We start from the raw sequence: 21,270 nt of genomic DNA on the forward strand, positions 1-21,270 counted from the left end.
ATTGTGTCTGAGCTAGTTCTTTGAAATGTTATGCAGTAAAATTCACCCCATCTTTCTGCCTAGCCTTGAAAACTCTTCAAGTACTTATATCCAATTTCCAATTGAACCCGATTCCACCACCTTTTCATTCAGTGCATCCCAGGACATAACAACTCACAGCATTAAAAGGTTTTTTCATCTTCTGTCAGGTTTTTTTGCCATTTTATATGAATCTGGGTCCTTTGATTATTGACCCTCCAACCACTGGAATCAGTTTTACCTTTGTAATTCTAGAAAAACCCTTCATAAGTGTGATCATCTTTATGAAGACCCCTTTCATGCCTCATTCAGCTCCTGGATATCTTCTCTGCTCTGAGGAGAGCTATTCCAGCCTCTCCAAACAATTAAAGCCCTCATCCCTAGCACCATGTCTACTGCCAAAAATTCATTTAAAATATTCTTCAAGACATAGATTGGATTTTAACTCCATCAAACAAACAGTGAGATGTAGGAGAAAGTGAGGACTATAGATGCTGGAGATCAGAATCAAAGAGGGTAGTGCTGAAAAAGCACAACAGGTCAGGCAGCATCTGAGGAGCAGGAGAATCAATGTTTCGAGAATAAACTCTTCATCAGGAAACGTCAATTCTCCTGCTCCTTGAATGCTGCTTGACCAGCTGTGCTTTTCCAGTACCATACTCTTTGACTTAACAGTGAGATGTGGACACAAATGTACCAACTATTTACTGTCAGTAGTAATTTCTAGGCTATTAACACACCATTGACTTAACATTGTTCTTAAAGTTGCATATATATGAAATAGGCCATGTCCACTCTTCAGTTGTGGTGTAAGACAAATTTATGCAAACACTTTCATCTCCATCTCTCATTAGAACAAAGACTTCAACTGAAAATATTAATAACACTTTATAACCGTAATTGAAATTTTATCTTTGATTATCTGTTAAGATGCCAATTTAATCACATGAAGTGCCATTCATCAGCCTTTAATCATTTCAAGTATGTCTTGAGATTAGTCCTCAATTTTTGCTTTCTTTGGTTTCTATGACAACTATATCTAGTTTCTGATTCTTCTGATGCCGAGCAGTCTTTTTTTTCTAGTAGAAGTACATTATCACCTAATTATATTGATACGAAAACAAATTTTCTACTCTTTTAATTGGCAATTAGATCATCCAATGAAAACCAATTTCATAAAGGTGTCTCTTTTTAAGTTAAAAATCACACAACACCAGGTTATAGTCCAACAGATTTAATTGTAAGCACTAGCTTTCAGTCACTGCTCCTTCATCAGGTGAAGGAATGGCGCTCCAAAAGCTAGTGCTTCTATTTAAACCCATTGGACTATAACCTGGCATTATGTGATTTTTAACTTTGCACACCCCAGTCCAACACCAGCATCTCCAAATCATCCTTTTTTTAAATGGCGTAACCAAAGGCAACTAATTGGATGATCTGAAATTTCTGAGCTCAGTGATAAATCCAGACCACACTAAAGTATTGAACTGAAAGAGGATTTGCTGACCTCAGCTTCATTGTAATCGCACAGTAGACCCAGGACTGGGAATGGGATACAGAATTCAAATTCCCTCTTGTTAATTAACATAGAACTAATCTGCGGATGTAATTTATTCTGATCATTCTTGCAATACAAATAGGAGGAGCCATTAACCCCTGAAGCATATACCACCATTCATTCAGATCATAGCTACTGTTCACCTCAACTCCATTTACCAACTGGCATCTGTAAGTCATTATATCCTTGTTTAACAAAAGTCAATTAATCTTAAAATGAAATTTTCAACTGATTCTTTTAGCATTAACAAACTTTTAGGTACAATGTTTCAGATTTCCAAAACCTTTCTTCGAGGACTATAGATTTGTATGTGGTGATGGTAGATATGTGAAATGGATTGCAGGAGACATGGGAAGAGAGAGATCAAGATCCTCAGTGTTGCATGTTAGTGTTAGTGTTGCATGAATGATAACCAATGCATACATTTCCAAAAGAGAAAGTGAGGACTGCTGCTGCTGGAGATCAGAGTCGAGAAGTGTTGTGCTGGAAAAGCACAGCGGGTCAGGCAGAATCTGAGGATCAGAAATGTCCACGTTTTGGGCATAAGCCCTTCATCAGGAATATGGGGGACGGGGGGGGGGGGGTGGGGGGGGTGGGGGGGGGAGGCTGAGAGATAAATAAAAGGGTGAGGGTGGGGGTGGGACTGCAGGGAAGGTAGCTGGGAAAGCAATAGGTAAATGCAGGTAGGAGGTGATGGTGATAAGTCAGAGAGAAGGATGGAACGGCTAAGTGGGAAGGAAGATAGACAGGTAGGGAAGGTCACAAGGGCAATGCCAAGTTGGAGAGTTGGATCTGGGATAAGGTGGGGGTAGGGAAGATGAGGAAACTGGTGAAATTTACATTGACACCACATGGTTGGAGGGCCCCAAGTTGGAAGATGAAGTGTTCTTCCTACAGGCTTCAGGTAGCTGGGATTTGGCAGTGGAGGTGGCGGGGGACTTGCATGTACTTAGCAGAATGGGAGGGAGAGTTGAAGTAGTTGGCCACAAGGCAGTGGGATTGTTTGGTGTGTGTGTCCCAGAGATGTTCTCTGAAATGTTCTGTGAGTTGGTGTTCTGTCTCCCCAATGCAGAGGGGACCACATCGAGAGCAATGGACACAGCAGATGAGGTGTTTGGATGTACAGGAAAATTCCTGCTGGATGTGAAAACATCCTTTAGGCTCTTGGATTGAGGTGTGGGCATAGTTCTACACCTCTTGCGGCGGCATGGAAGTGTGCTGGGAGTGGAGGATGGGTTGATGGGGGTGGGGGGGGAACCTAATGAGGGAGTCACGGAGGGAGTGGTCTCTGCTGAATGCTGATAGGGGTGTGGAGGGAAATATATCTCTGGTGATGGGGGTCTGACTGTAGGTGGTGGAAATGATGGAGAATAATGCATTGAATCTGGAGATTAGTGGGGTGGAAGGTGAGGACCAGGGGCTTTCTATCCATGTTGCAGTTGGAGGGGTAGAATTCCAGATCTACAGACATTATACAGGGTCATCAGGATTTTAGACTAATAGAATGTATGGTGTTGGTATGTAGCATATACGTTGCTCACTGATTAGATTAGATTACTTACAGTGTGGAAACAGGCCCTTCAGCCCAACAAGTCCACACCGACCCACCGAAGCGCAACCCACCCAGACCCATTGCCCTACACCTAACACTACAGGCAATTTAGTATGGCCAATTCACCTAACCTGCACATTTTTGGACTGTGGGAGGAAACTGGAGCACCCGGAGGAAACCCATGCAGACACGGGGAGAATGTGCAAACTCCACACAGTCAGTTGTCTGAGGCGGGAATTGAACCCAGGTCTCTGGTGCTGTGAGGCAGCAGTGCTAACCACTGTGCCACTGTGCTGCCCATCATAGCTCTCTCCTCAATCTCCACCATTCTGGTTTGACACTACAGTGACTTTAGACAGATTTATAAAGCATGTATCTACCTCAAACATACCTCTTTTCACATGCTTCCTCCACACCCCCCTTCCCTTAACCTGTTGGTCCTTAGGAGGATCAGTCAGCCAGTCCTCACACCCTACCAATGCTTATGCTCCAACACACACTCTGTTGCATGTAACACCTTACCTCACTCATTCCCTTTACCTCTTATCCTCCTACACCATTAACACTGCATGATCTCTGTTTCCTCACTCCCTTGGAAAATCTCAATGCCTTTCAGGCTACATATGCCGGCACTAACAGCCATGTCTCTAACTTGTGTCTTTCTCATTCAGATCCTCTTCATATCATTACAGGGAAGACACCTGATGACAAGGCAAAGAAACATTGGACAGGCCGTTGAGTCCCAGATATCTGTGTTCTCACCCCCTCTGAGAAAAGGAATGTTGCTCTGGCAGGAGAAGAGAGGGTGGGCTGAAGAAGTAAATTGATCAGGTCGGTAGGCGTCTGCTAAAAATCACAGCAGATGAAATAAATGGAATCAGAAAAGGACAGAGGATCATGATCAATAATTATCAAGTAAGAACCCCCAAATGTACTGACAAATAGATAGCAGAAAGGGTACAGAAAATGATGTTGTAGTCTGTGCAAAGGGCACTCTTCTTATCCAGTATGAGAGGCATCACTGCTGGTTCTCGTGATGGGCAACGAACTAAGATAAATAAGAGAAATAAATGTCGCAGGATATTTAGGTTGATGTATGGATTGCAACCCAGTGAGCAAAATTCAACTCAAAGACAGGAATGAACTTAATGACTCACCACAAACCATTGGGATGAAGCTTTCAGATGACAGCAGGAATGGAAAGCTGCTGCTGTGAACACAACATTGACCCTAACTGTTGAAGAAGAGGACAAATCACCTTCCTGAGGAAAGGCAGTAAATGGCAACTCTGCCAGAAAAAAAAACACGCCGCCCAAAATAATCAAAAACATTGCTTTGACATTCTGACCTCTATTTCCAAGAGATAAATAAACTTAGATATTCAACAGTTCTGTTGAAGATGTAGGCGAAAATGTGGCAAATTTTAAGCTTTCCCTTTCGAATTAATTAAAGTTTGATTGGAAGCATGAATGCAGAAGCAGGCAATTAAAATCAAATAATAAAAGGCTCTTTATACATAATGTCAGAGTTTGGTCCTGATTTCCTTTCCCTCTCTGAAGAATAGCGATGGGTTCCATGGCTTAGAAGTAAAAAAGAGGTTTAATTAACAACAGCAGATCAATAGATGGCTCTGATTAGATATCAGCAGTGCCCTTCTCTACTGTACTTATTCATGAGGTGATAATATAACCTTGTTATGCTTCAAATAAAATATCATTTCTTGTGCAATCTTTTACTTAAAATGAGATTTCAAAATTCATTCATTTGAAATACTGATACAGCATTTCTCTACTTAAATTTCCACAGCTGAAGGTGTAATTTCTGAGGGAGTCTATTTAACGGAACAGGATCCACATAATTGGCATGAAAGTAAAACCATGTCAAATTGGATAATTAAATAAAGAGAAAAAAGGAGGCTGCAAATTAAGTATAAATGGTAGAAAGAGTGGTAATCTCCATTCATGGAAGGTCTTTCAGTGCACAAATCCAATTCCCTCTGCTGGTTATTGTATTTCAAACCTCTTTGAATGCATATTTCTGCAAAGTTAATAGGTCTGCACTCAAGGGAGATGAGCGGATATCAGATACGTGTTTTTAAAGCCATTCTATTAATGCGTATTGTCACTTAAGATGATCGCGCTCCTTCCTTTCTGGTCTCCTTTTCTAAAATGGTTCTTTTATGTCCTCCCTTCTTTTCCGATGGAAACCTGGGTTTAATTCTTTAAAGAGAGAACAAAGATAATCTAAAACGCTAAAAGGTTAGAGTTAATTTAGCAGTATCTAATTCATTACCAGTCTTATCTGTACAAAGTCTATACAGGGTAAAAATGGTTTTAATAATCTGTCTGCTTAGATATTCATGGGGAGAAAGTGAGGACTGCAGATGTTGGAGATCAGAGCTGAAAATGTGTTGCTGGAAAAGCGCAGCAAGTCAGGCAGCATCCAAGGAGCAGGAGAATCAACGTTTCGGGTATGAGCCTTCCTGAAGAAGGGCTCATGTCCGAAACGTCGATTCTCCTGCTCCTTACATATTCATGGGATTGACTTCAGTTGACAGTTAAAGTTTCTTTGCCATAGTTTTGATGTTGACCCTCTGAGTGCTGGCAGAAAACAGATTTATTGCCAGCGTGAAGCTCCAAGTAATAAAAGAGAATGTTCATCAGTAACATTCTCCCTGAGCTACGAATGTCAAAGATCTTCCGAATCAACTCACTGACTGTGGAATAGGTTAAAACTAACAAGATAAACAAGGTCTGATGGATTTTTATTTTGAGAAATTACATTTATACAGGACGTTACAGGATACCCTAAAATGCTCCACAGCTGAAGAAATTCTTCTGTATTGCAGCCATTGTCATAAGGTAGGCTATACAGTTTATTAAGACAGCAAGATCTTTTAATTATATATGCACTCAATTGTTTTAGTGACATTGGTTAGGGAACAAATGTTGGGCATTACACCAAGGTGGCATGGTGGCTCCATGGTTAGCACTGCTGCCTCACAGCGCCAGGGACCTGGATTCAATTCCAGCCATGGGCGACTGTCTATTTGGAGTTTGCACATTCTCCCTGTATCTGCGTGGGTTTCCTCTGGGTGCTTCGATTTCCCTTCACAATCCAAAGATGTGCAGGTCGGGTGGATTGGCCATGCTAAATTGCCTATAGTGTTCAGGGATGTGCAGGGTAGGTGCATTAGTCAGGAGTAAATGTAGAGTAATAGGGTAGGGGAGTAGGTTTGGGTGAGATATTCTTCGGAGGGTCAGTGTGGACTTAGAGTCATAGAGACATACAGCATGGAAACAGATCCTTCGGTCCAACCTGTCCATGCCGACCAGATATCCCAACCCAATCTAGTCCCACCTGCCAGCACCTGGCCCATATCCTTCCAAACCCTTCCTATTCATATACCCATCCAAATGCCTCTTAAATGTTGCAATTGTACCACTTCCTCTGGCAGCTCATTCCATACACACGCCACCCTTTGTGTGAAAAAGTTGCCCCTTAGGTCTCTTTTATATTTTTCCCCCTCACCCTAAACCTATGCCCTCTAGTTCTGGACTCCCCGACCCCGGTGAAAAGGCTTTGTCCATTTATCATATCCATGCCCCTCATAATTTTGTAAACCTCTATAAGGTTGAACTCATGAGTTCAGCCTCCGATGCTCAAGGGAAAAGAGCCCTAGCCTGTTAAGCCTCTCTCTATAGCTCAAAACCTCCAACCCTAGCAACATCCTTGTAAATCTTTTCTGAACCCTTTCAAGTTTCACAACATCTTTCCGATAGGAAGGAGACCAGCATTGAACCCAATATTCCAACAGTGGCCTAACCAATGTCCTGTACAGCCGCAACATGACCTCCTAACTCCTGTACTCAATACTCTCACCAATAAAGGAAAGCATACCAAAGGTCTTCTTCACTATCCTATCTACCTGCGACTCCACTTTCAAGGAGCTATGAACCTGCACTCTAAGGTCTCTTTGTTCAGCAAAACTCCCTAGGACCTTACCATTAAGTGTATGAGTCCTGTTAAGATTTGCTTTCCCAAAATGCAGCACCTCGCATTTATCTGAATTAAACTCCATCTGCCACTTCTCAGCCCATTGGCCCATCTGGTCAAGGTCCTGTTATAATCTGAGGTAACCCTCTTCGCTGTCCACTACACCTCCAATTTTGGTGTCATCTGCAAACTTACTAACTGTAACTCTTATGCTCGCATCCAAATCATTTATATAAATGACAAAAGGTAGAGGACCCAGCACCAATCCTTGTGGCACTCCATTGGCCACAGGCCTCCAGTCTGAAAAACAACCCTCCACCACCACCCTCTGTCTTCTACCTTTGAGCTAGTTCTGTATCCAGACTTGTTGGGCCAAAGGACCTGTTTCCACACTGTAGGGATTCTATGGATTACTTTCCAACTCTTCTTAAAAATTGTTTATCCCTGCATGGGATATGTGTGTCACTTTGGCTTGTTGTGTAATAATTTTTAACCCATTCCTAATTGCCCTTGGACTGAATGGCTCATTAAGCTGTATCAGAACACAGGGAAGGATCAACCGCATTGCTGTTTTCCTGGAGTCATATGTTAACCAGATCAGGTAAAGATGACAGATGTCCTTCCCGAAGGGACATCAGCCAAACAGGTTTTGGCTAGCAATGGTTACATGGTCACCATTAGATTAGTTTAGTTCGACTCAAAGTTTTTGAATGAGTTCAGATTTCACCATCTGCCATGGTTTGCTGTGAATTTATGTCTCCAGAGCATTAGCTTGGGACTCCAGATTACCAGTGAGGTGATATTGTCAAAACACCACTTATTAGTGCTGAGGGATCTTTTGCTGAATAGTTAGGTGGGACCTTGGTTTGACATCTCACCTGAAGGTGTGCACCTCTGACAGTGCAGCATGTCCTCAGTATTGTATCTGAGGATTTCAATCTGGATTATTGGGCTAAAATCTTAGGACTGGGACTTTCATGGCTATCAATGGTACATGTATGTTAAAGGAGAGGAGAAAAGTGGAAAGGCAATGAAATTTAGGCAGGTAATTTCAGAGTTTAAGGTCAATCGCTATATGCATCAGTGCCAATGGTAGAGTAAGAAATTGAGAAATAGAGATAGTGAGGGAGAGAGAGAGAATTTGAATTACAGGACTGCAGAAAAACAGTGATGGATAGAAGTGACTGAACAGCATATGACAGCAGAGTTTGGGATGAGTTCAATTTTACAGAGCGTGGAAGTGTACCTTTTTTGAGGGAGATTTTTGGAGATTACTTGAAAGAACATTAGCTGCTCAATGTTTGCAGAAAGTATGATCTACAGACACCATAAAGGTCATTCCAATTTTTCTGTAAAAGTTGCTTACTAACATGCAACAATGTGCCAAATGACTTATGACACTAAAAATTAACTTCTGAAAGTGGGAAATCTCATTCTTTCATTTTTAAATTATTACTGGAGATTTTTAAAAAATAAATATTTAAATGACTTTTTATTGTACTTTGCTTTTGTCTTTTTCTGAATGACTCTCTCTCCCTCAAATTAAATCTTTCATACTTGCTCTTTATTTCCCTGTGGTGGAGTCCTATACTCTGCTCCACCCTGCCCCTCATTGAGGAGTGGGCAGGTTTGTATCTGTACTTCACATTATTCAAGTGCTTGCACAATATTATCATGAGTCACGGTTGCTGTGGGTAACCCTTGTGCCCAGTAACCAGGTTGCACCAGATACACCAGAGTGCTTCAGGATGTAGGAGTTGTGATGGCTGCCAAGGTGGTGGGCACACATACCAGAAAGTGGTAATGGTGATCACAGATTACTTGAAAACTAACCAAGTGGAACCCCTTCTCGTTGATGAATTCTACAGTGTTATGATACAGCCCTCTCAGAGCCATGTGTGTATAGTCGATGCCACCCTACACCTGAGGGGATGTAAGCTATGTTCTCCAATCCTGCTGACTTGTCTTGGGGGAGCTAAATGAACCACTGTGATCTTGCTGAGATGGCATTAGTCACGGTCCTGGTGCATTTCAGATGCACAACTGAGAGATCCTACACAGGTCATCCATTGTACCCTGAAAACAGCCAGTAGCATTGAGGTTCTGAACAGCAATCAGCTTCACAACCACCAGGAGAGATGATCTCCTGCACCTACTGCCCCCATTCCAGCATCTGCCTGCACAGTTCTGTCACAGAGTCCCAGGTCACATAGCCTGAGCAGACACTACGCCTTGCTCTTGACAAGGAAGTAGATTTGGATCCAGAAAGCTCTGGTCTCCTTTGCACATGGTGCACTGTGAAGAGTCCAGCAGAAGTGACGTCTGTATCTGCTGGGTGCCTTGCCCTCCCCACTAGCCCGCTGCTGATCTTGGTCTTGCCATTAGTTCTGCCCCTCCTACATCTGCCTTCGGCTTTGCGTACATCTGCTACTGCACTCTTGGAGGTTTTATGAGTGAATGGCTTACCTTTGGTCAGCACTGCTTTTTTGTAATGCAATTCTTGCTATCCTCAACATTATTAAGATGCCGAGATGTAATTTGCTAACGCCAATGATATACTGAAAAACAAGGTTCCCTTTAAACTGTGCAACTGCACAGCCACTTGGAGGTCCACTGCTATGCACAGCCTCCAAATTTTATGGAACAGAAAAAAATAATTAGAGGTAATGCTGGATGAAATACCGATGACAAGCATCCACCTCCAAAGCACCTTCCCTCTACAAGTGAAGCAAATAAGCAATGTAATGATTGCAAATGAAATGTAGCTTGGTTTGCAACTGGCTGCTTTGCGAACCTGCTTCTTCAATGTCCCTAAAAACATGTATGCTGTGCTTTCACACATCAAGCTGACCCCGAATTCCGCTCAGTCTGGCTTACTGTCACCACCATTTTCTACGAGCACTTTGGGTCCTGAGAATGGTACGTCATTGAGTCATAGAGTGATGGAAGGAAAAGCAGCTTGTAATGGACACTGTCAGCACCGGGCCCTGGCGCTCCTCACCTTGCTGTCAGGAAGCCTCCCTCAAAGCCTCCATGACTTCTCTTACTTTGCACTTCCCGGCAGCCCAGTTCCACCCATTTCCCACCTCTCCTTCATCTACTGATGTGCAGACACAGGCCTCCAAATGGTCCTCACCACTGTCTGGGACTACACCTTAACGATGTTCAATCAGTCTGGTGGACTGACATAGCGGAGGCTGAGGGTCAGCTCTCAGATACCTCCTCCTATCTCCCCTTGGACCATGACCCCATTATGGAACACTAGGCAATTGTGTTCATTACAGCCACTAACCTCATTTCATCTGGTCATCTCCCTGCCCCACCACTGCCTCCAAGCTCACAGTCCCCTAACCCTGCATCACCGACTTCAATATCCTTTCCAACATCTACAAACAGGATTCCATAGGCGGACCCATTATTTCTGTCTGCTCCAGCCGCTTCCTTCTCACCATGAATGTGCAATCCCTTTACGCAATCATCCCCCACCAGGATGGTCCGCAGGGCTCACCACCTCTTCCTGGAAAACAGGCCCTCCTCCACCTTGTCAAGCTCATCCTCGCTCTAAACTACCTCTCCTTTACCTTATCCCACTTTCGTCCAGAAGAAGGGTGGCCATGGTATCTACATGGACTGCAAGTTTGCCTGTCTCTTCTGTGTTCTAGTCGTATCCTGAACCGCACCCACAACCCTTCCTCCAGACAAACAATGATATTGTCAGTGCTGTTTTGCTCTCTCATCAGGAATTAAAAACATGAATCCACTTCACTTCCAATTTCCATCCCTGTCTTACCTTCACCTGGTCCATCTCTTGACTCCTCCCTTGCCTTCCTTGACATCGCTGTTTCCATCTCTGGGGATAGGCTGGCAACCAATATCGACTACAAACCCACCGACTTCACAGTTACCTAGACTACATATCCTCAAAACCTGCTTCCTGTAAAGGTTCTGTTTTGTTTTCCTAGTTCCTCCATCTCCATCACATCTGTTCCAATGATGCTAACTTTAACAAGGAGGATCCTAAATATCTACCTTGTTCTTTAATTAAGAATTCCCCAACAGTGTGGTTGACTGGGCCCTCAGTGGAGTCTGACCTATCTACTGCACTTCAGCCATTACTCTCTCTCTCTTGGTTTCTCCTTCACCTCACCTATCATTCTACTAGCGTCCACATCGAAAGGATCATTAACTGCCACTTCTGCCACCTCCAGCGGGATGCCACCACCAGACACATAGACCCCTCCTCTCCCTTGTTCGTTTTCTTTCGGGACTGTTCCCTCTGGTTCACCCTGTTCTACTCCTTGTCCACTCCCAACACTCCCCGACAGCCGTTGGTACCTTTCTGTGCCATCACAAAACCTGCCTGTTTACTTCCTTCCTCCTCACTATCCAGATATACCTTTCAACATATTTTCATTATGTTCTGATTTTGTTCGTGACATTGAACCTGCTCCTCTACGTTCCTCCTGGGGAGATTGCAATGGTGGTCACTGTTGGTTACCTCCACCTCCCATAACCTGCCATGCTCACCAATGCTCTTCTGCAAATACCTTATTCACCTGGAGATCCACTCCCAACACCATCCTCATCCCCTGGGAAATGCCTCCTGTTTTAGCTCCCCAACTTTGAGTCCTCATCCCATTTTTGGCAGTGCTCTCCCACAGCCACTACACTCCATGTACTCTCCTCAATGATGAATAGACAGAACCACCTCCCCCTCCTCCCCCACCCCCCCACCCCCCTTCTCCCGGACACCATTTGCCCTAGATCTCTGACTGACCTCAATGAGTAGCTCCTAGACAGGACTAACCAGACCCCTGACGATTGTGTTTGCAGCTCCCTGGCTGCTTGATCCCCTGGCAGCTGCCGTTGACCCTACAGGATTGACCATTGCCAAATCCCTGGACTGTAATCGGACAGATTCCTGATTGTGAACATTCCAAATGGATGTCTGACCATGGCCAAACCCTGGACTATGTGCAGATTATGCCTGTGACTGACAGTGGACTCCCCTTGACTGAACTGAGGGCTAACTCCCCCCCCCCCAAGCACCCACGTTTCTCACATTATATTTGGCTGAATGCATGTGCAGTGTGCTGCCATGTGGGCAGCTGGGATATGTTTTTGATGTTAGATGATATTTATAAGGATACCTTTCATAGGGAGGCCTCCTTCCCCCTGAAAATTCCTCAATAATGAGCATGACAGGCAGTCTCTCAAAACATCTGTACTAAATAGTATGTCAATACAACGGTACTGATAATCTCCCGGGTCTCATTTGCTGTCTCTGACCTGTCAGCTAAGTTTTGGAGTGAGGCCAATTTCCTCACATCCATTTTCTCTTCGAGGTCATCAGCTTACATCAGTCAGCACTCCTGTCCCACCCAATGCCTGAGCAGGGTAACGTTATGGGTTATTCCCTGCTGCTGAACACCTTCTATCAGTCTAAAGACTGAGCTGGGTGGGCGGTTGGTTATTATTTATCTACAAAAGGACTTCAGTTGGAGATATTACGAGGTCTAGGTCTTTCCCATCCCAATGTAACTTACAATACAACCAAGGCTGTCTGAAAATCTTTAGGGTCCTCGTTCCCATCTGCAAATCTGCATGGGAGTGGTCCAATTCTGCCTATGATTCAGCAACTCCTTGTTTGAAGAAAGTTTTCTCAATAACTGTTTCCATGCTTTTTGTGAGAATTTTGGATTAAGAAGCCCTTGACATGGACTCCCCAACCTTAGCCAGTGACCTTAGCTTGCCCCTATTCACTCTGTTACAATTGGCTGTGTTTTTAACAGAGAAACACTGTTTAATCTCTTACCTACAACAGCTGGAACAGTCATAACATTTGAGGACCTTCCTTAGAACTAATGCTTCAGATCCCCTAACCTGCCCCTCCTATAAGGGTTAAGAATTGTGGTAATCGATTTCCATGAAGCTCATTACACTAACAATTATTCAGTGAAATAAAAAAGGCACTATTTATGCACTATATTTCCTTGTTCTATTCCAGGCCGAAGATTAAAACCCTTGCACTTTTCTTACTTTTCTTCTATTATGTTCTGGGAACAAAGCAGTGGAAGGATACATTTACTCCCTCCAGTCTGTTCTACCTTCGACTAGATCTTTGACCTAATTCCATATGCCCAGCTTCACCTCATACCACTTCCTAACTTTGGATTACAAAAATCTATTAAAATCTATCAAACTTATCAAAATTCCTCAGCTCTGAGAAAGGGTCACTGGACCTAAAATGTTAATTCTGATTTCTCTCCACAGATGCCGAACTGAGCTTTTCTAGTAATTTCTGTTTCTGTTTCTGATTTCCAGCACCCGCAGTTCTTTCAATTTCGGTTGATCTCAGGTTTATAATGAATAATTGACCGAGGGAAGCAAGTTCCAACCTTCTACCATACCTCAGAGCCTCAGCTGGATACAGCATTTATTGACTGGATTGGGTTTGCCCATCCCACTGCAAAGATACAAAGAGGTCATGGGAAGCAGCAAGGTGCAGGAAAGACCACCCAAAGCAATTCTTCCTTCATGGGCAAACCCACTAGATGGAGAATAATAAATATTATTCTGCCTATTATCCAAAAACGTTTTGAGTAAAGAAAATGTTCTCAATTTCACTCCTGAAAGGTCTGTCTCCAAATTTGTTGCGTTTCAGACTATTCATCACAACCCTCTAAAAATTCAGCAGAATGTTTATTGTAAGCCAGCCAACTGTACATTATTCAAGCAAAGGAGCAAATGTTTCTTCCTTCCAAATTGAAATAAATATTGCGCGCAATTCAGGTCTCCTTCCTATTGGAAAGGTGTTGTGAAACTTGAAAGGTTTCAGAGAAGATTTAAAAGAATGTTGCCAGGGTTAGAGGATTTGAGCTGTAGGGAGAGGTTGAATAGGCCAGGGCTGTTTTCCCTGTAGTGTGGAGGCTGAGGGGTGACCTTATAGAGGTTTATAAAATCATGAGGGGCATGGATAAAATAAATAGACAGTCTTTTCCCTGGGGTCCGAGAGTCCAGAACTAGAGAGCATGGGTTTAGGGTGAGAGGGTAAAGATATAAAAGAGACCTAAGGGGCAACTTTTTCACACAGAGGATGGTACATGTATGGAATGAGCTGCCAGAGGAAGTAGCAGAGGCTGGTACAATTGCAACTGGATGGGTATATGAACAGGAAGGCATCTGGATGGGTATATGAACAGGAAGAATTTGGAGAGATATGGGCTGGGTGCTGGCAGGTGGGACTAGGTTGGTTAGAATATCTGGTCAGCATGGACAGGTTGGACCAAAGGGTCTGTTTCTGCTCTGTCCATCTCTATGACTCTATGACTCTATCTGCAAGAATATACATTTGTTGAACATAAAGCTCCAGTGTCAAAGATGAAGTTCCTACTATGTTGTAGATAACATACAGTTTGGAAATGATAGAACACTGAGATGTAACTTACACATTCAGAGGTTGCCAAGCAGGCCACTGAGCCTTTGCCTTGATGACAGTCAAAACACTCTCACCCTGAAGAAATAAACAAGAAAAGGAAAGTCAATGACTTCCATGCGATTAATTTTTTCAGCAAACCCATAGAAAAAAAAACCATGAAGCTAAGATCTAAAAATCTTTAGAGTTGAAGGTGTCCGTTCATCCCATCATACCACATCCTGCCCTACACTGGACCCATTATGTTTAAGGATGTTGAATTTAGGTCAGTGAAACAGACCATTAGGCCCAACAGCTCCAACCAACCCTCCTCCCATTATACTTAATCTGACTCTATGTGCATAACTCTGTCCTCCTTCTTCACACATTTACTTAGCTTCCCCTATGATGATTGCATCAACCAATCCTTGTGGTAATGCATCTTTCCATCTGTAAAAGGTTTCTCTTGAATTATTAATTGACATCTTTACATGCTGTTTTGTATTGATAACCCCTAATTTTGCATTCTACCACAAATGGAAACATATTTGATTAGACAATCCTCTCACATCCCTTCATAATTTTAAAGAGTGGAGAAAGGTGTTCTCCCAGTATGTTAATCTTTCCTCAGAGATATCCTTATACAGCAATCTTTTCTGTACATTGCCATTGTCTACTCAACAATAATTCATATCTCTTTCCTTATACAGATAAATCCTGCTTTAAAGACTTGGTTTGACTCAATTTGACTAACCAATCATGGTAAAGCATTCCATGTTTTAGTGAACCTCTCGACAAAACCAATTCTGCTCAACTCTGGCTTTTCTTGCTTGCCACAATGATTTGAATCCAGAAAGTGCCTTACAGCGTTGGAAATCATGACAATCTGCAAAGATCTTGGAAAATGAAAGTAAATGGAAGAGAGATTAGGAGGGGCAATCAGCAACTTACTGAGTTTCAGGGAGCCTTGAAGGAAGAAAGAATTGAGGAGGAATTGTAATAGTTAGGGAAGGAAATTCGAGTGAATAGGATTCTGAATGGCTGAAGGCATAGCTTCTAATATGCAAGCACATGTGCAAGAGGCTGGAGATGGAGAAAACAAGAAATTGGGGAGCATGCTGTAGGAAATTTTTGATAATTTAAAAAAATAAAACATTAGGTGTAGGCTATAGATCGGATACAGTGTGCAGTTCTGGTTATCACATTATCGGAGGGGCATATTTGCACTGGAGAGGCTGCAAAGGAGATTCATCAGGATGTTGCCTGGGATAAAAAGTCTCAGAGGAAAGGTTGTGTTTGTTTATCTTGGAGCAGACGAGGCTGAGGGGGGTGATCTGATGGAGTTGTACAAAATTATGAGGAGACACAGACAGAGTAGATCTTCCCCATGACAGATGTGTCTCAGACCAGAGGGCATAAGTTTAAAGTGAGGAGCAATTGGCTTTGATGAGATATGCAAAAAGAGGTTTTTCACCCAGAGGATGGTAAATATATGCAACCTGTTGCCTGAGAGTGTGGTGGAGGCAGATACTCTTGCAGCACTGAAGAAGCAGATGGATGAGTACTTAAAATACTATTCAGATAAATGAGATAAGTTGGCATAGACATGGTGGGCCGAAAGGCCTGTTTCAATGCTGCATGGCTCTATGTCCCTAAATTACAACTTTAGAAATCTTAAATTTACAGATTTGCTCACTGATAAGTTTTGCACTTTACACCCTAGCAATAATGAGTTTTATTTTAACTGGCCAGTACTTTTAAAATTCTTCCCAGAATAATGGGATAGAAGAAAATGGTGGGAGAGCATTAATTAATAATTTCTGCACAGTAAAGTGATGCTAATAAAGCCGAGTGATTATAAAAATAAAAAAAAAACTGAAACCTATTCTCTTAAGAATTTTATTCATATTTACCAAAATAATGTTCACCATTTTCTGAAAGACTATAACACATAGGAGCAGACATAGGCCACTTGATCCATCAAGTTTGTTCTGCAAGTCAGTGAAATCACGGCTGATCTGATAACCTTTAATTCCACTTTCTTGCCTTATCCCCATACCACTCAATTCTCTTAATGATTGGAAATCTGTCTATCTCAGCCTTGAACGTATTTCATGATCCAGCTTCAATAGCCCCCGTAGTAAAGAATTCCACAGATTCATGTGAAATCTGAGGGAAGAAAATCATCCTCATTTCTGTCTTCAGTTGCCTGGCCCTTACTCTGAGATTACACCCTCTGGTCATAGACTCTTCCAACATGGAATGCAACCTCTCTGCAATGACCCTGCGTCATGATCCCAGTTGAAATTAAGATTGGATAAATCAGGTCACAGATTGAAATTTGGCTTGATAGTTTTTTTTATTCTTTGGTTTTAATGAATAATCGTAAAAATCAATGAAACAAGTATATTGTACAAAACAAATGAAGACAAATAAGAATAAAGTAAACTATTTACATTTAACATAAACTTAAAAGTTTTGAAATACACAGCTAAATGTCATCCAGCTGATTCCCACAGCACTCTTTACACACATCCCGATCACATCTGTATATACTTATTTAACTGATGCTTGAACTCTGATTTTGGAGAATGTGGGAGCTTCTTCTATAAGTCTTCACACAACTGAGTTTAGATATTCTCAGCTTCAAATAACTCCTTCAGGATTTTAACTAACCACTTTTTATCTGGAACTTCTGATTGAGACTCTTCAGATTGGGGTAATCTATTTCTTTACACTTCTAAACTATTGAGGAGCACACATGTCTTTTACATCCAGTTTTAGTCATGATTTCTGACCTGAAAGCCTTCAAAGTGCTGACTGTGTGTGGAATTTTGGATAATTTTCATTGCGTTTTAACTTACTACTTTTATGTAATTGCCACTTACCCAGCTCTGGTTTCCCTTCAGGTACTGTTCTTTTGTCCTGTTATTCTTAATTGTGTTAGCAATTTAGTTGTCCATCAAGTTTTGTTTAACCCCTGTTACTTGATACACTGTACATTGCAAAGTTTTGGAAACGTATTAAGAGTTGTTATGTTAACTTGTGTCAAAACTTTCCTCCTGTTCTTTGTTGCTGCGAGTGCATCTGTACCCACAGAAATAGATTAGGGCAGCTATTTTTAAGTGACAGCACCCTGTCTCTTGTATTGGAAACATTTTCACTGAATTAAAAGCTGGAATGCATCTGTAAAGTTCTGTAAGATTATACAAAATGTAATTATTGAATATGTCCTTGTGGGGAGAACTAAACAGTGTGAAAATGCACCTTTCATTATTTATTATCTCCCTTCTGGGAATGAATGGTTACTACAGGAACTTGCAGAATCTTCCTAAAACATTAGTGTTTCTCAAATGTTCTTTTAAATTAGGAAATGCAGGTGACAACTAAAGGCTCATTGTGCTCGATATGACCCAAGTTTGAAAAGAGTCTGAAAAGGCACTGATAGTCTTTAACAATTATTTCTTCGAAAGAATCTATAGATTCTTAACTCTTTGAGTAAGGAATTTTTTCCTCATTTCAATCCTTAAAAGATTGACTTCTTAACTTGAGACTACGCCTTCACATTCTAGATTCCCCAGCCAGCAGAATCAATCTTTCCATGGTCAGTGTTAGAAATACAGGTCCCTTTAAAGCTAAAACAGAAGGATATTGACTAATCAGTCTATTCAGAGATGTTATGACACATCTCTAGAGCAGTAGAGACTTGAACCCAGGCCTCCTGGTTCAGAGGTGGAGCACTATCACTGCAACACAAAGTCCTTAGAAGTATATTTTAATCAACTTGTTCAGATATAAGGCATCTCTTGAGTATGTGGGTCTTGAATCTGTGCATGCAGTCTCAGAGATAGGGACAACTACTGTGCCAGAAGAGCTATAAGTGTCACACAGAATATTTTGAGTCAATCTGTTCGGAAATGTTTTACACTTGGAGGAGGTGGGTCTTAAACCTAGGCCTCCTAGCCTAGAGGTAGGGACACTGCCATGGCTTTTCAAGAGGCCTAATATTCCAAATAGAACAGGTCTAGAGTTGATTGGGACCATGTGATGGCTCATTCGACTTTGTATTTACTGGCTATGTTCTTTCAATTGGAAGATGTGCAACTTAGTGGTGATAGTTAACAGATTAAAAAAAAAACCACAGGTGATATGTTAGTAAGAAAAAAAACATTGGCTTGTGTGTGGTAACACTTCCACATATAGAAGAAAAAAAAAAGAAAATTAAAAACAAAATCAAGCTGGGTTCCGAATCCATTGTGGAGTGGTATGGACAAGTCAAATGACTTTCATATGGGCCTGCTCCTGAACCTGGGAAAGTTGCCTATTGATTGGGTCCAGGCTGTGGGCAGTAGAGCAGGTTGTAGTGTCAGCTGTCTGCCCTTCTTCTGCGACTAGGCATGTAATTGGGAGTCATTGCGGAGGGAGTATGTGTGACCACTGATACTCTCCATGCTTTTCAAGAAAAGTGAGAACTGCAAGAGTTAGAGTGCTTTATCTCCTCGACCAACTTATTTTGAATTAGCCCTCTCCATCTCCCCCTACCTCTCCCTCACCTTTGGTAGTTTGCATTGCCCTTGCCGGGCAATGTACGTAATTTGATTTAATTTGAAATACATGTGATTTAGCAATAGTGGATAACGTGTGAAAAATACCATGAATGATTTGGTGATGGACAAAAAAAGGTTCTTTTGTGAGTAAGAGCATATCGGGATATTAAAAATAAACAAATGTGGAATTTCCTGGAAAAATGTGGCAGGTCTGGCAGCATCTGTAGGGAGAAATACAGTTCATGGGATCCAAAATGTTAACTCTGATTTCTCTCCACAGATGCTGTCAGATCTGCTGAGTTTTTCCATTAATTTCTACCTTTGTGTTTTTTTTACCTACGTCCACCGTTCTTTCGGTTTCTTTTAAAAAAAGAGCTGTGTTCCTCGTGCCTCCATCTCTGAGTCAGGAGGCCTGGACTCAAGGCCCACCTGCTCCAAAGCTGTGAATAGGTTAGTTAGAGAATATCATGCACTGGGTCTGCCCAGTGAGAGTTGTCTTCTGGACAGGAGAAAATCCCAGAGGGGAAATGAACACCTGTGTTTGTTACCTGTAGATGGACAATAAAATCCTCTGCTGCTTTATTCAACATATGGATAATGGTCTGTTAACCCGTCAGTGACTATCTATCAAGCTCTGCAGAATTTCATACTGTAAAAAGTGTTCATCTTTTTCTTCTAAATTTGAGAGAGTAAGGTGGCTCAGTGCTTATCGCCGCTGCCTCACAGTACCAGGGACCTGGGTTTGGTTCCACACTCGGGTGATTATCTATGTGGAGTTTGCACATTCTTCTTGTGTCTGCATGGGTTTCCTCCAGATGCTCAGGTTACCTTCCATAGTCCAAAGATGTTCCGGTTAGGCAGATTGGTCATGCTAAAATCACCCATAGTGTGGAGGCTAGTTGGATTAGGGTTACAGGGATAGAGTGGGATGCTGTGCGGAGGGTTGTTGTGGACTGGATGGGCCAAACGGCCTGCTTCCACACTGTAGGGATTCTATAAGAGTACAGACTCAATTTATTTAGCCTTTACATCACAGGACAAACCTCTCAATGACAATGGGGCAATAAGCCCTGCAAGTCATGGAAGATGTTGTGGAAAAAAAGGGTTGGAACATTAGATTTGAACCTTCCTACTAAATTAATTTTAAAAAAGGAATACTTGCATTTATATAGAAACGTTTGCAACCTCAGGGCACCGCAAAACATTTTGTGGCCAAAGGACGACTTTGAAGCATAGTCAATGTTGAAGTGTAGGAAAGATGGCAGTCAATGTGTACACAGCAGGCTCCCAAAAATAGCAAGGGGATAATAATCTTTTGTGATGTTGCTGAAGCATTGATATTGGCCAGGACATTGGGGAGAACTTACTGCCTCTTTTTCAAAATAGTACCATGGGTTCTTTTACACCCATCTTTTCAAGCCACCATCTCAACTGAAAGGAAACACCTGCAACAGTGTTACACTCCTCCAGTACTGTAATGAAGTGTCAAACAAGTTTTTGAGAGCAAGTCTCACCTGAACTGAAATTTAACTCACAACATTTTAACTGTATAAATATAGTTGGCGCCATTGAGTCACAGTTGAGCCTGATTGGTATTACTTTCAATATGTGAAGAAGAATGAGAGACAGGACATTGGACTTTGAGATTTTGTGTTCAGGTGATAACTGAATAACACAGCATGAGATGGGAACTATGAGATTTATGTTGCACCTTTATTCTGGTGGAAACAAGACAGATGTCAGAAACATTCATGCAACAATCCCAGTTGCTATGCCTCTGCCCACTTAAAATGCCTCTTGCAACTCCCTCTCCAATTTATGTCATCTACAAAAAGAAAAATCACTCATAACTAGCAATGTGACTTGTTTCCCGAATGAATGCCCTTTTGGTTTGTATCACGTAGTGAGAATGAAATTAAAATTAATGAAAACGTGAACACTTCGGAATTCACTAGAATAAGAAGGATCAACACTTAATAAAAGTGATATCAGGAGAATAGGAGGAGTTAGAGCAGTTTGGATTAACAAGGTCCATCATCATTCCCATTTGACAAGCATCTGGTAGAGTTTAAACATAATCAGTTTTCCTGAGAGACATTTCCATCCATTTACAGTGATGGGTCTCATAAATTAGTCATTGACAATTGAGCACCATTAATACACACAGGTGAAATCTAATAACCTA

General features: G+C 42.0%; 1 protein-coding gene across 1 annotated transcript in view; it reads right to left on the reverse strand.

Annotated features, from left to right (window-relative positions):
• The window catches only part of LOC140493734 (spondin-1-like), a 334,053-nt gene that overhangs the window by 65,082 nt on the left and 247,701 nt on the right, over positions 1-21,270 (reverse strand). Inside the window, exon 7 of the mRNA XM_072592548.1 lies at positions 14,573-14,637. Within this exon, the coding sequence (XP_072448649.1) occupies positions 14,573-14,637 (65 nt within the window). The remainder of the gene's footprint in view (positions 1-14,572; positions 14,638-21,270) is intronic.

Source organism: Chiloscyllium punctatum, chromosome 22 (assembly GCF_047496795.1).
Source record: "Chiloscyllium punctatum isolate Juve2018m chromosome 22, sChiPun1.3, whole genome shotgun sequence".
Taxonomy (NCBI): domain Eukaryota; kingdom Metazoa; phylum Chordata; class Chondrichthyes; order Orectolobiformes; family Hemiscylliidae; genus Chiloscyllium; species Chiloscyllium punctatum.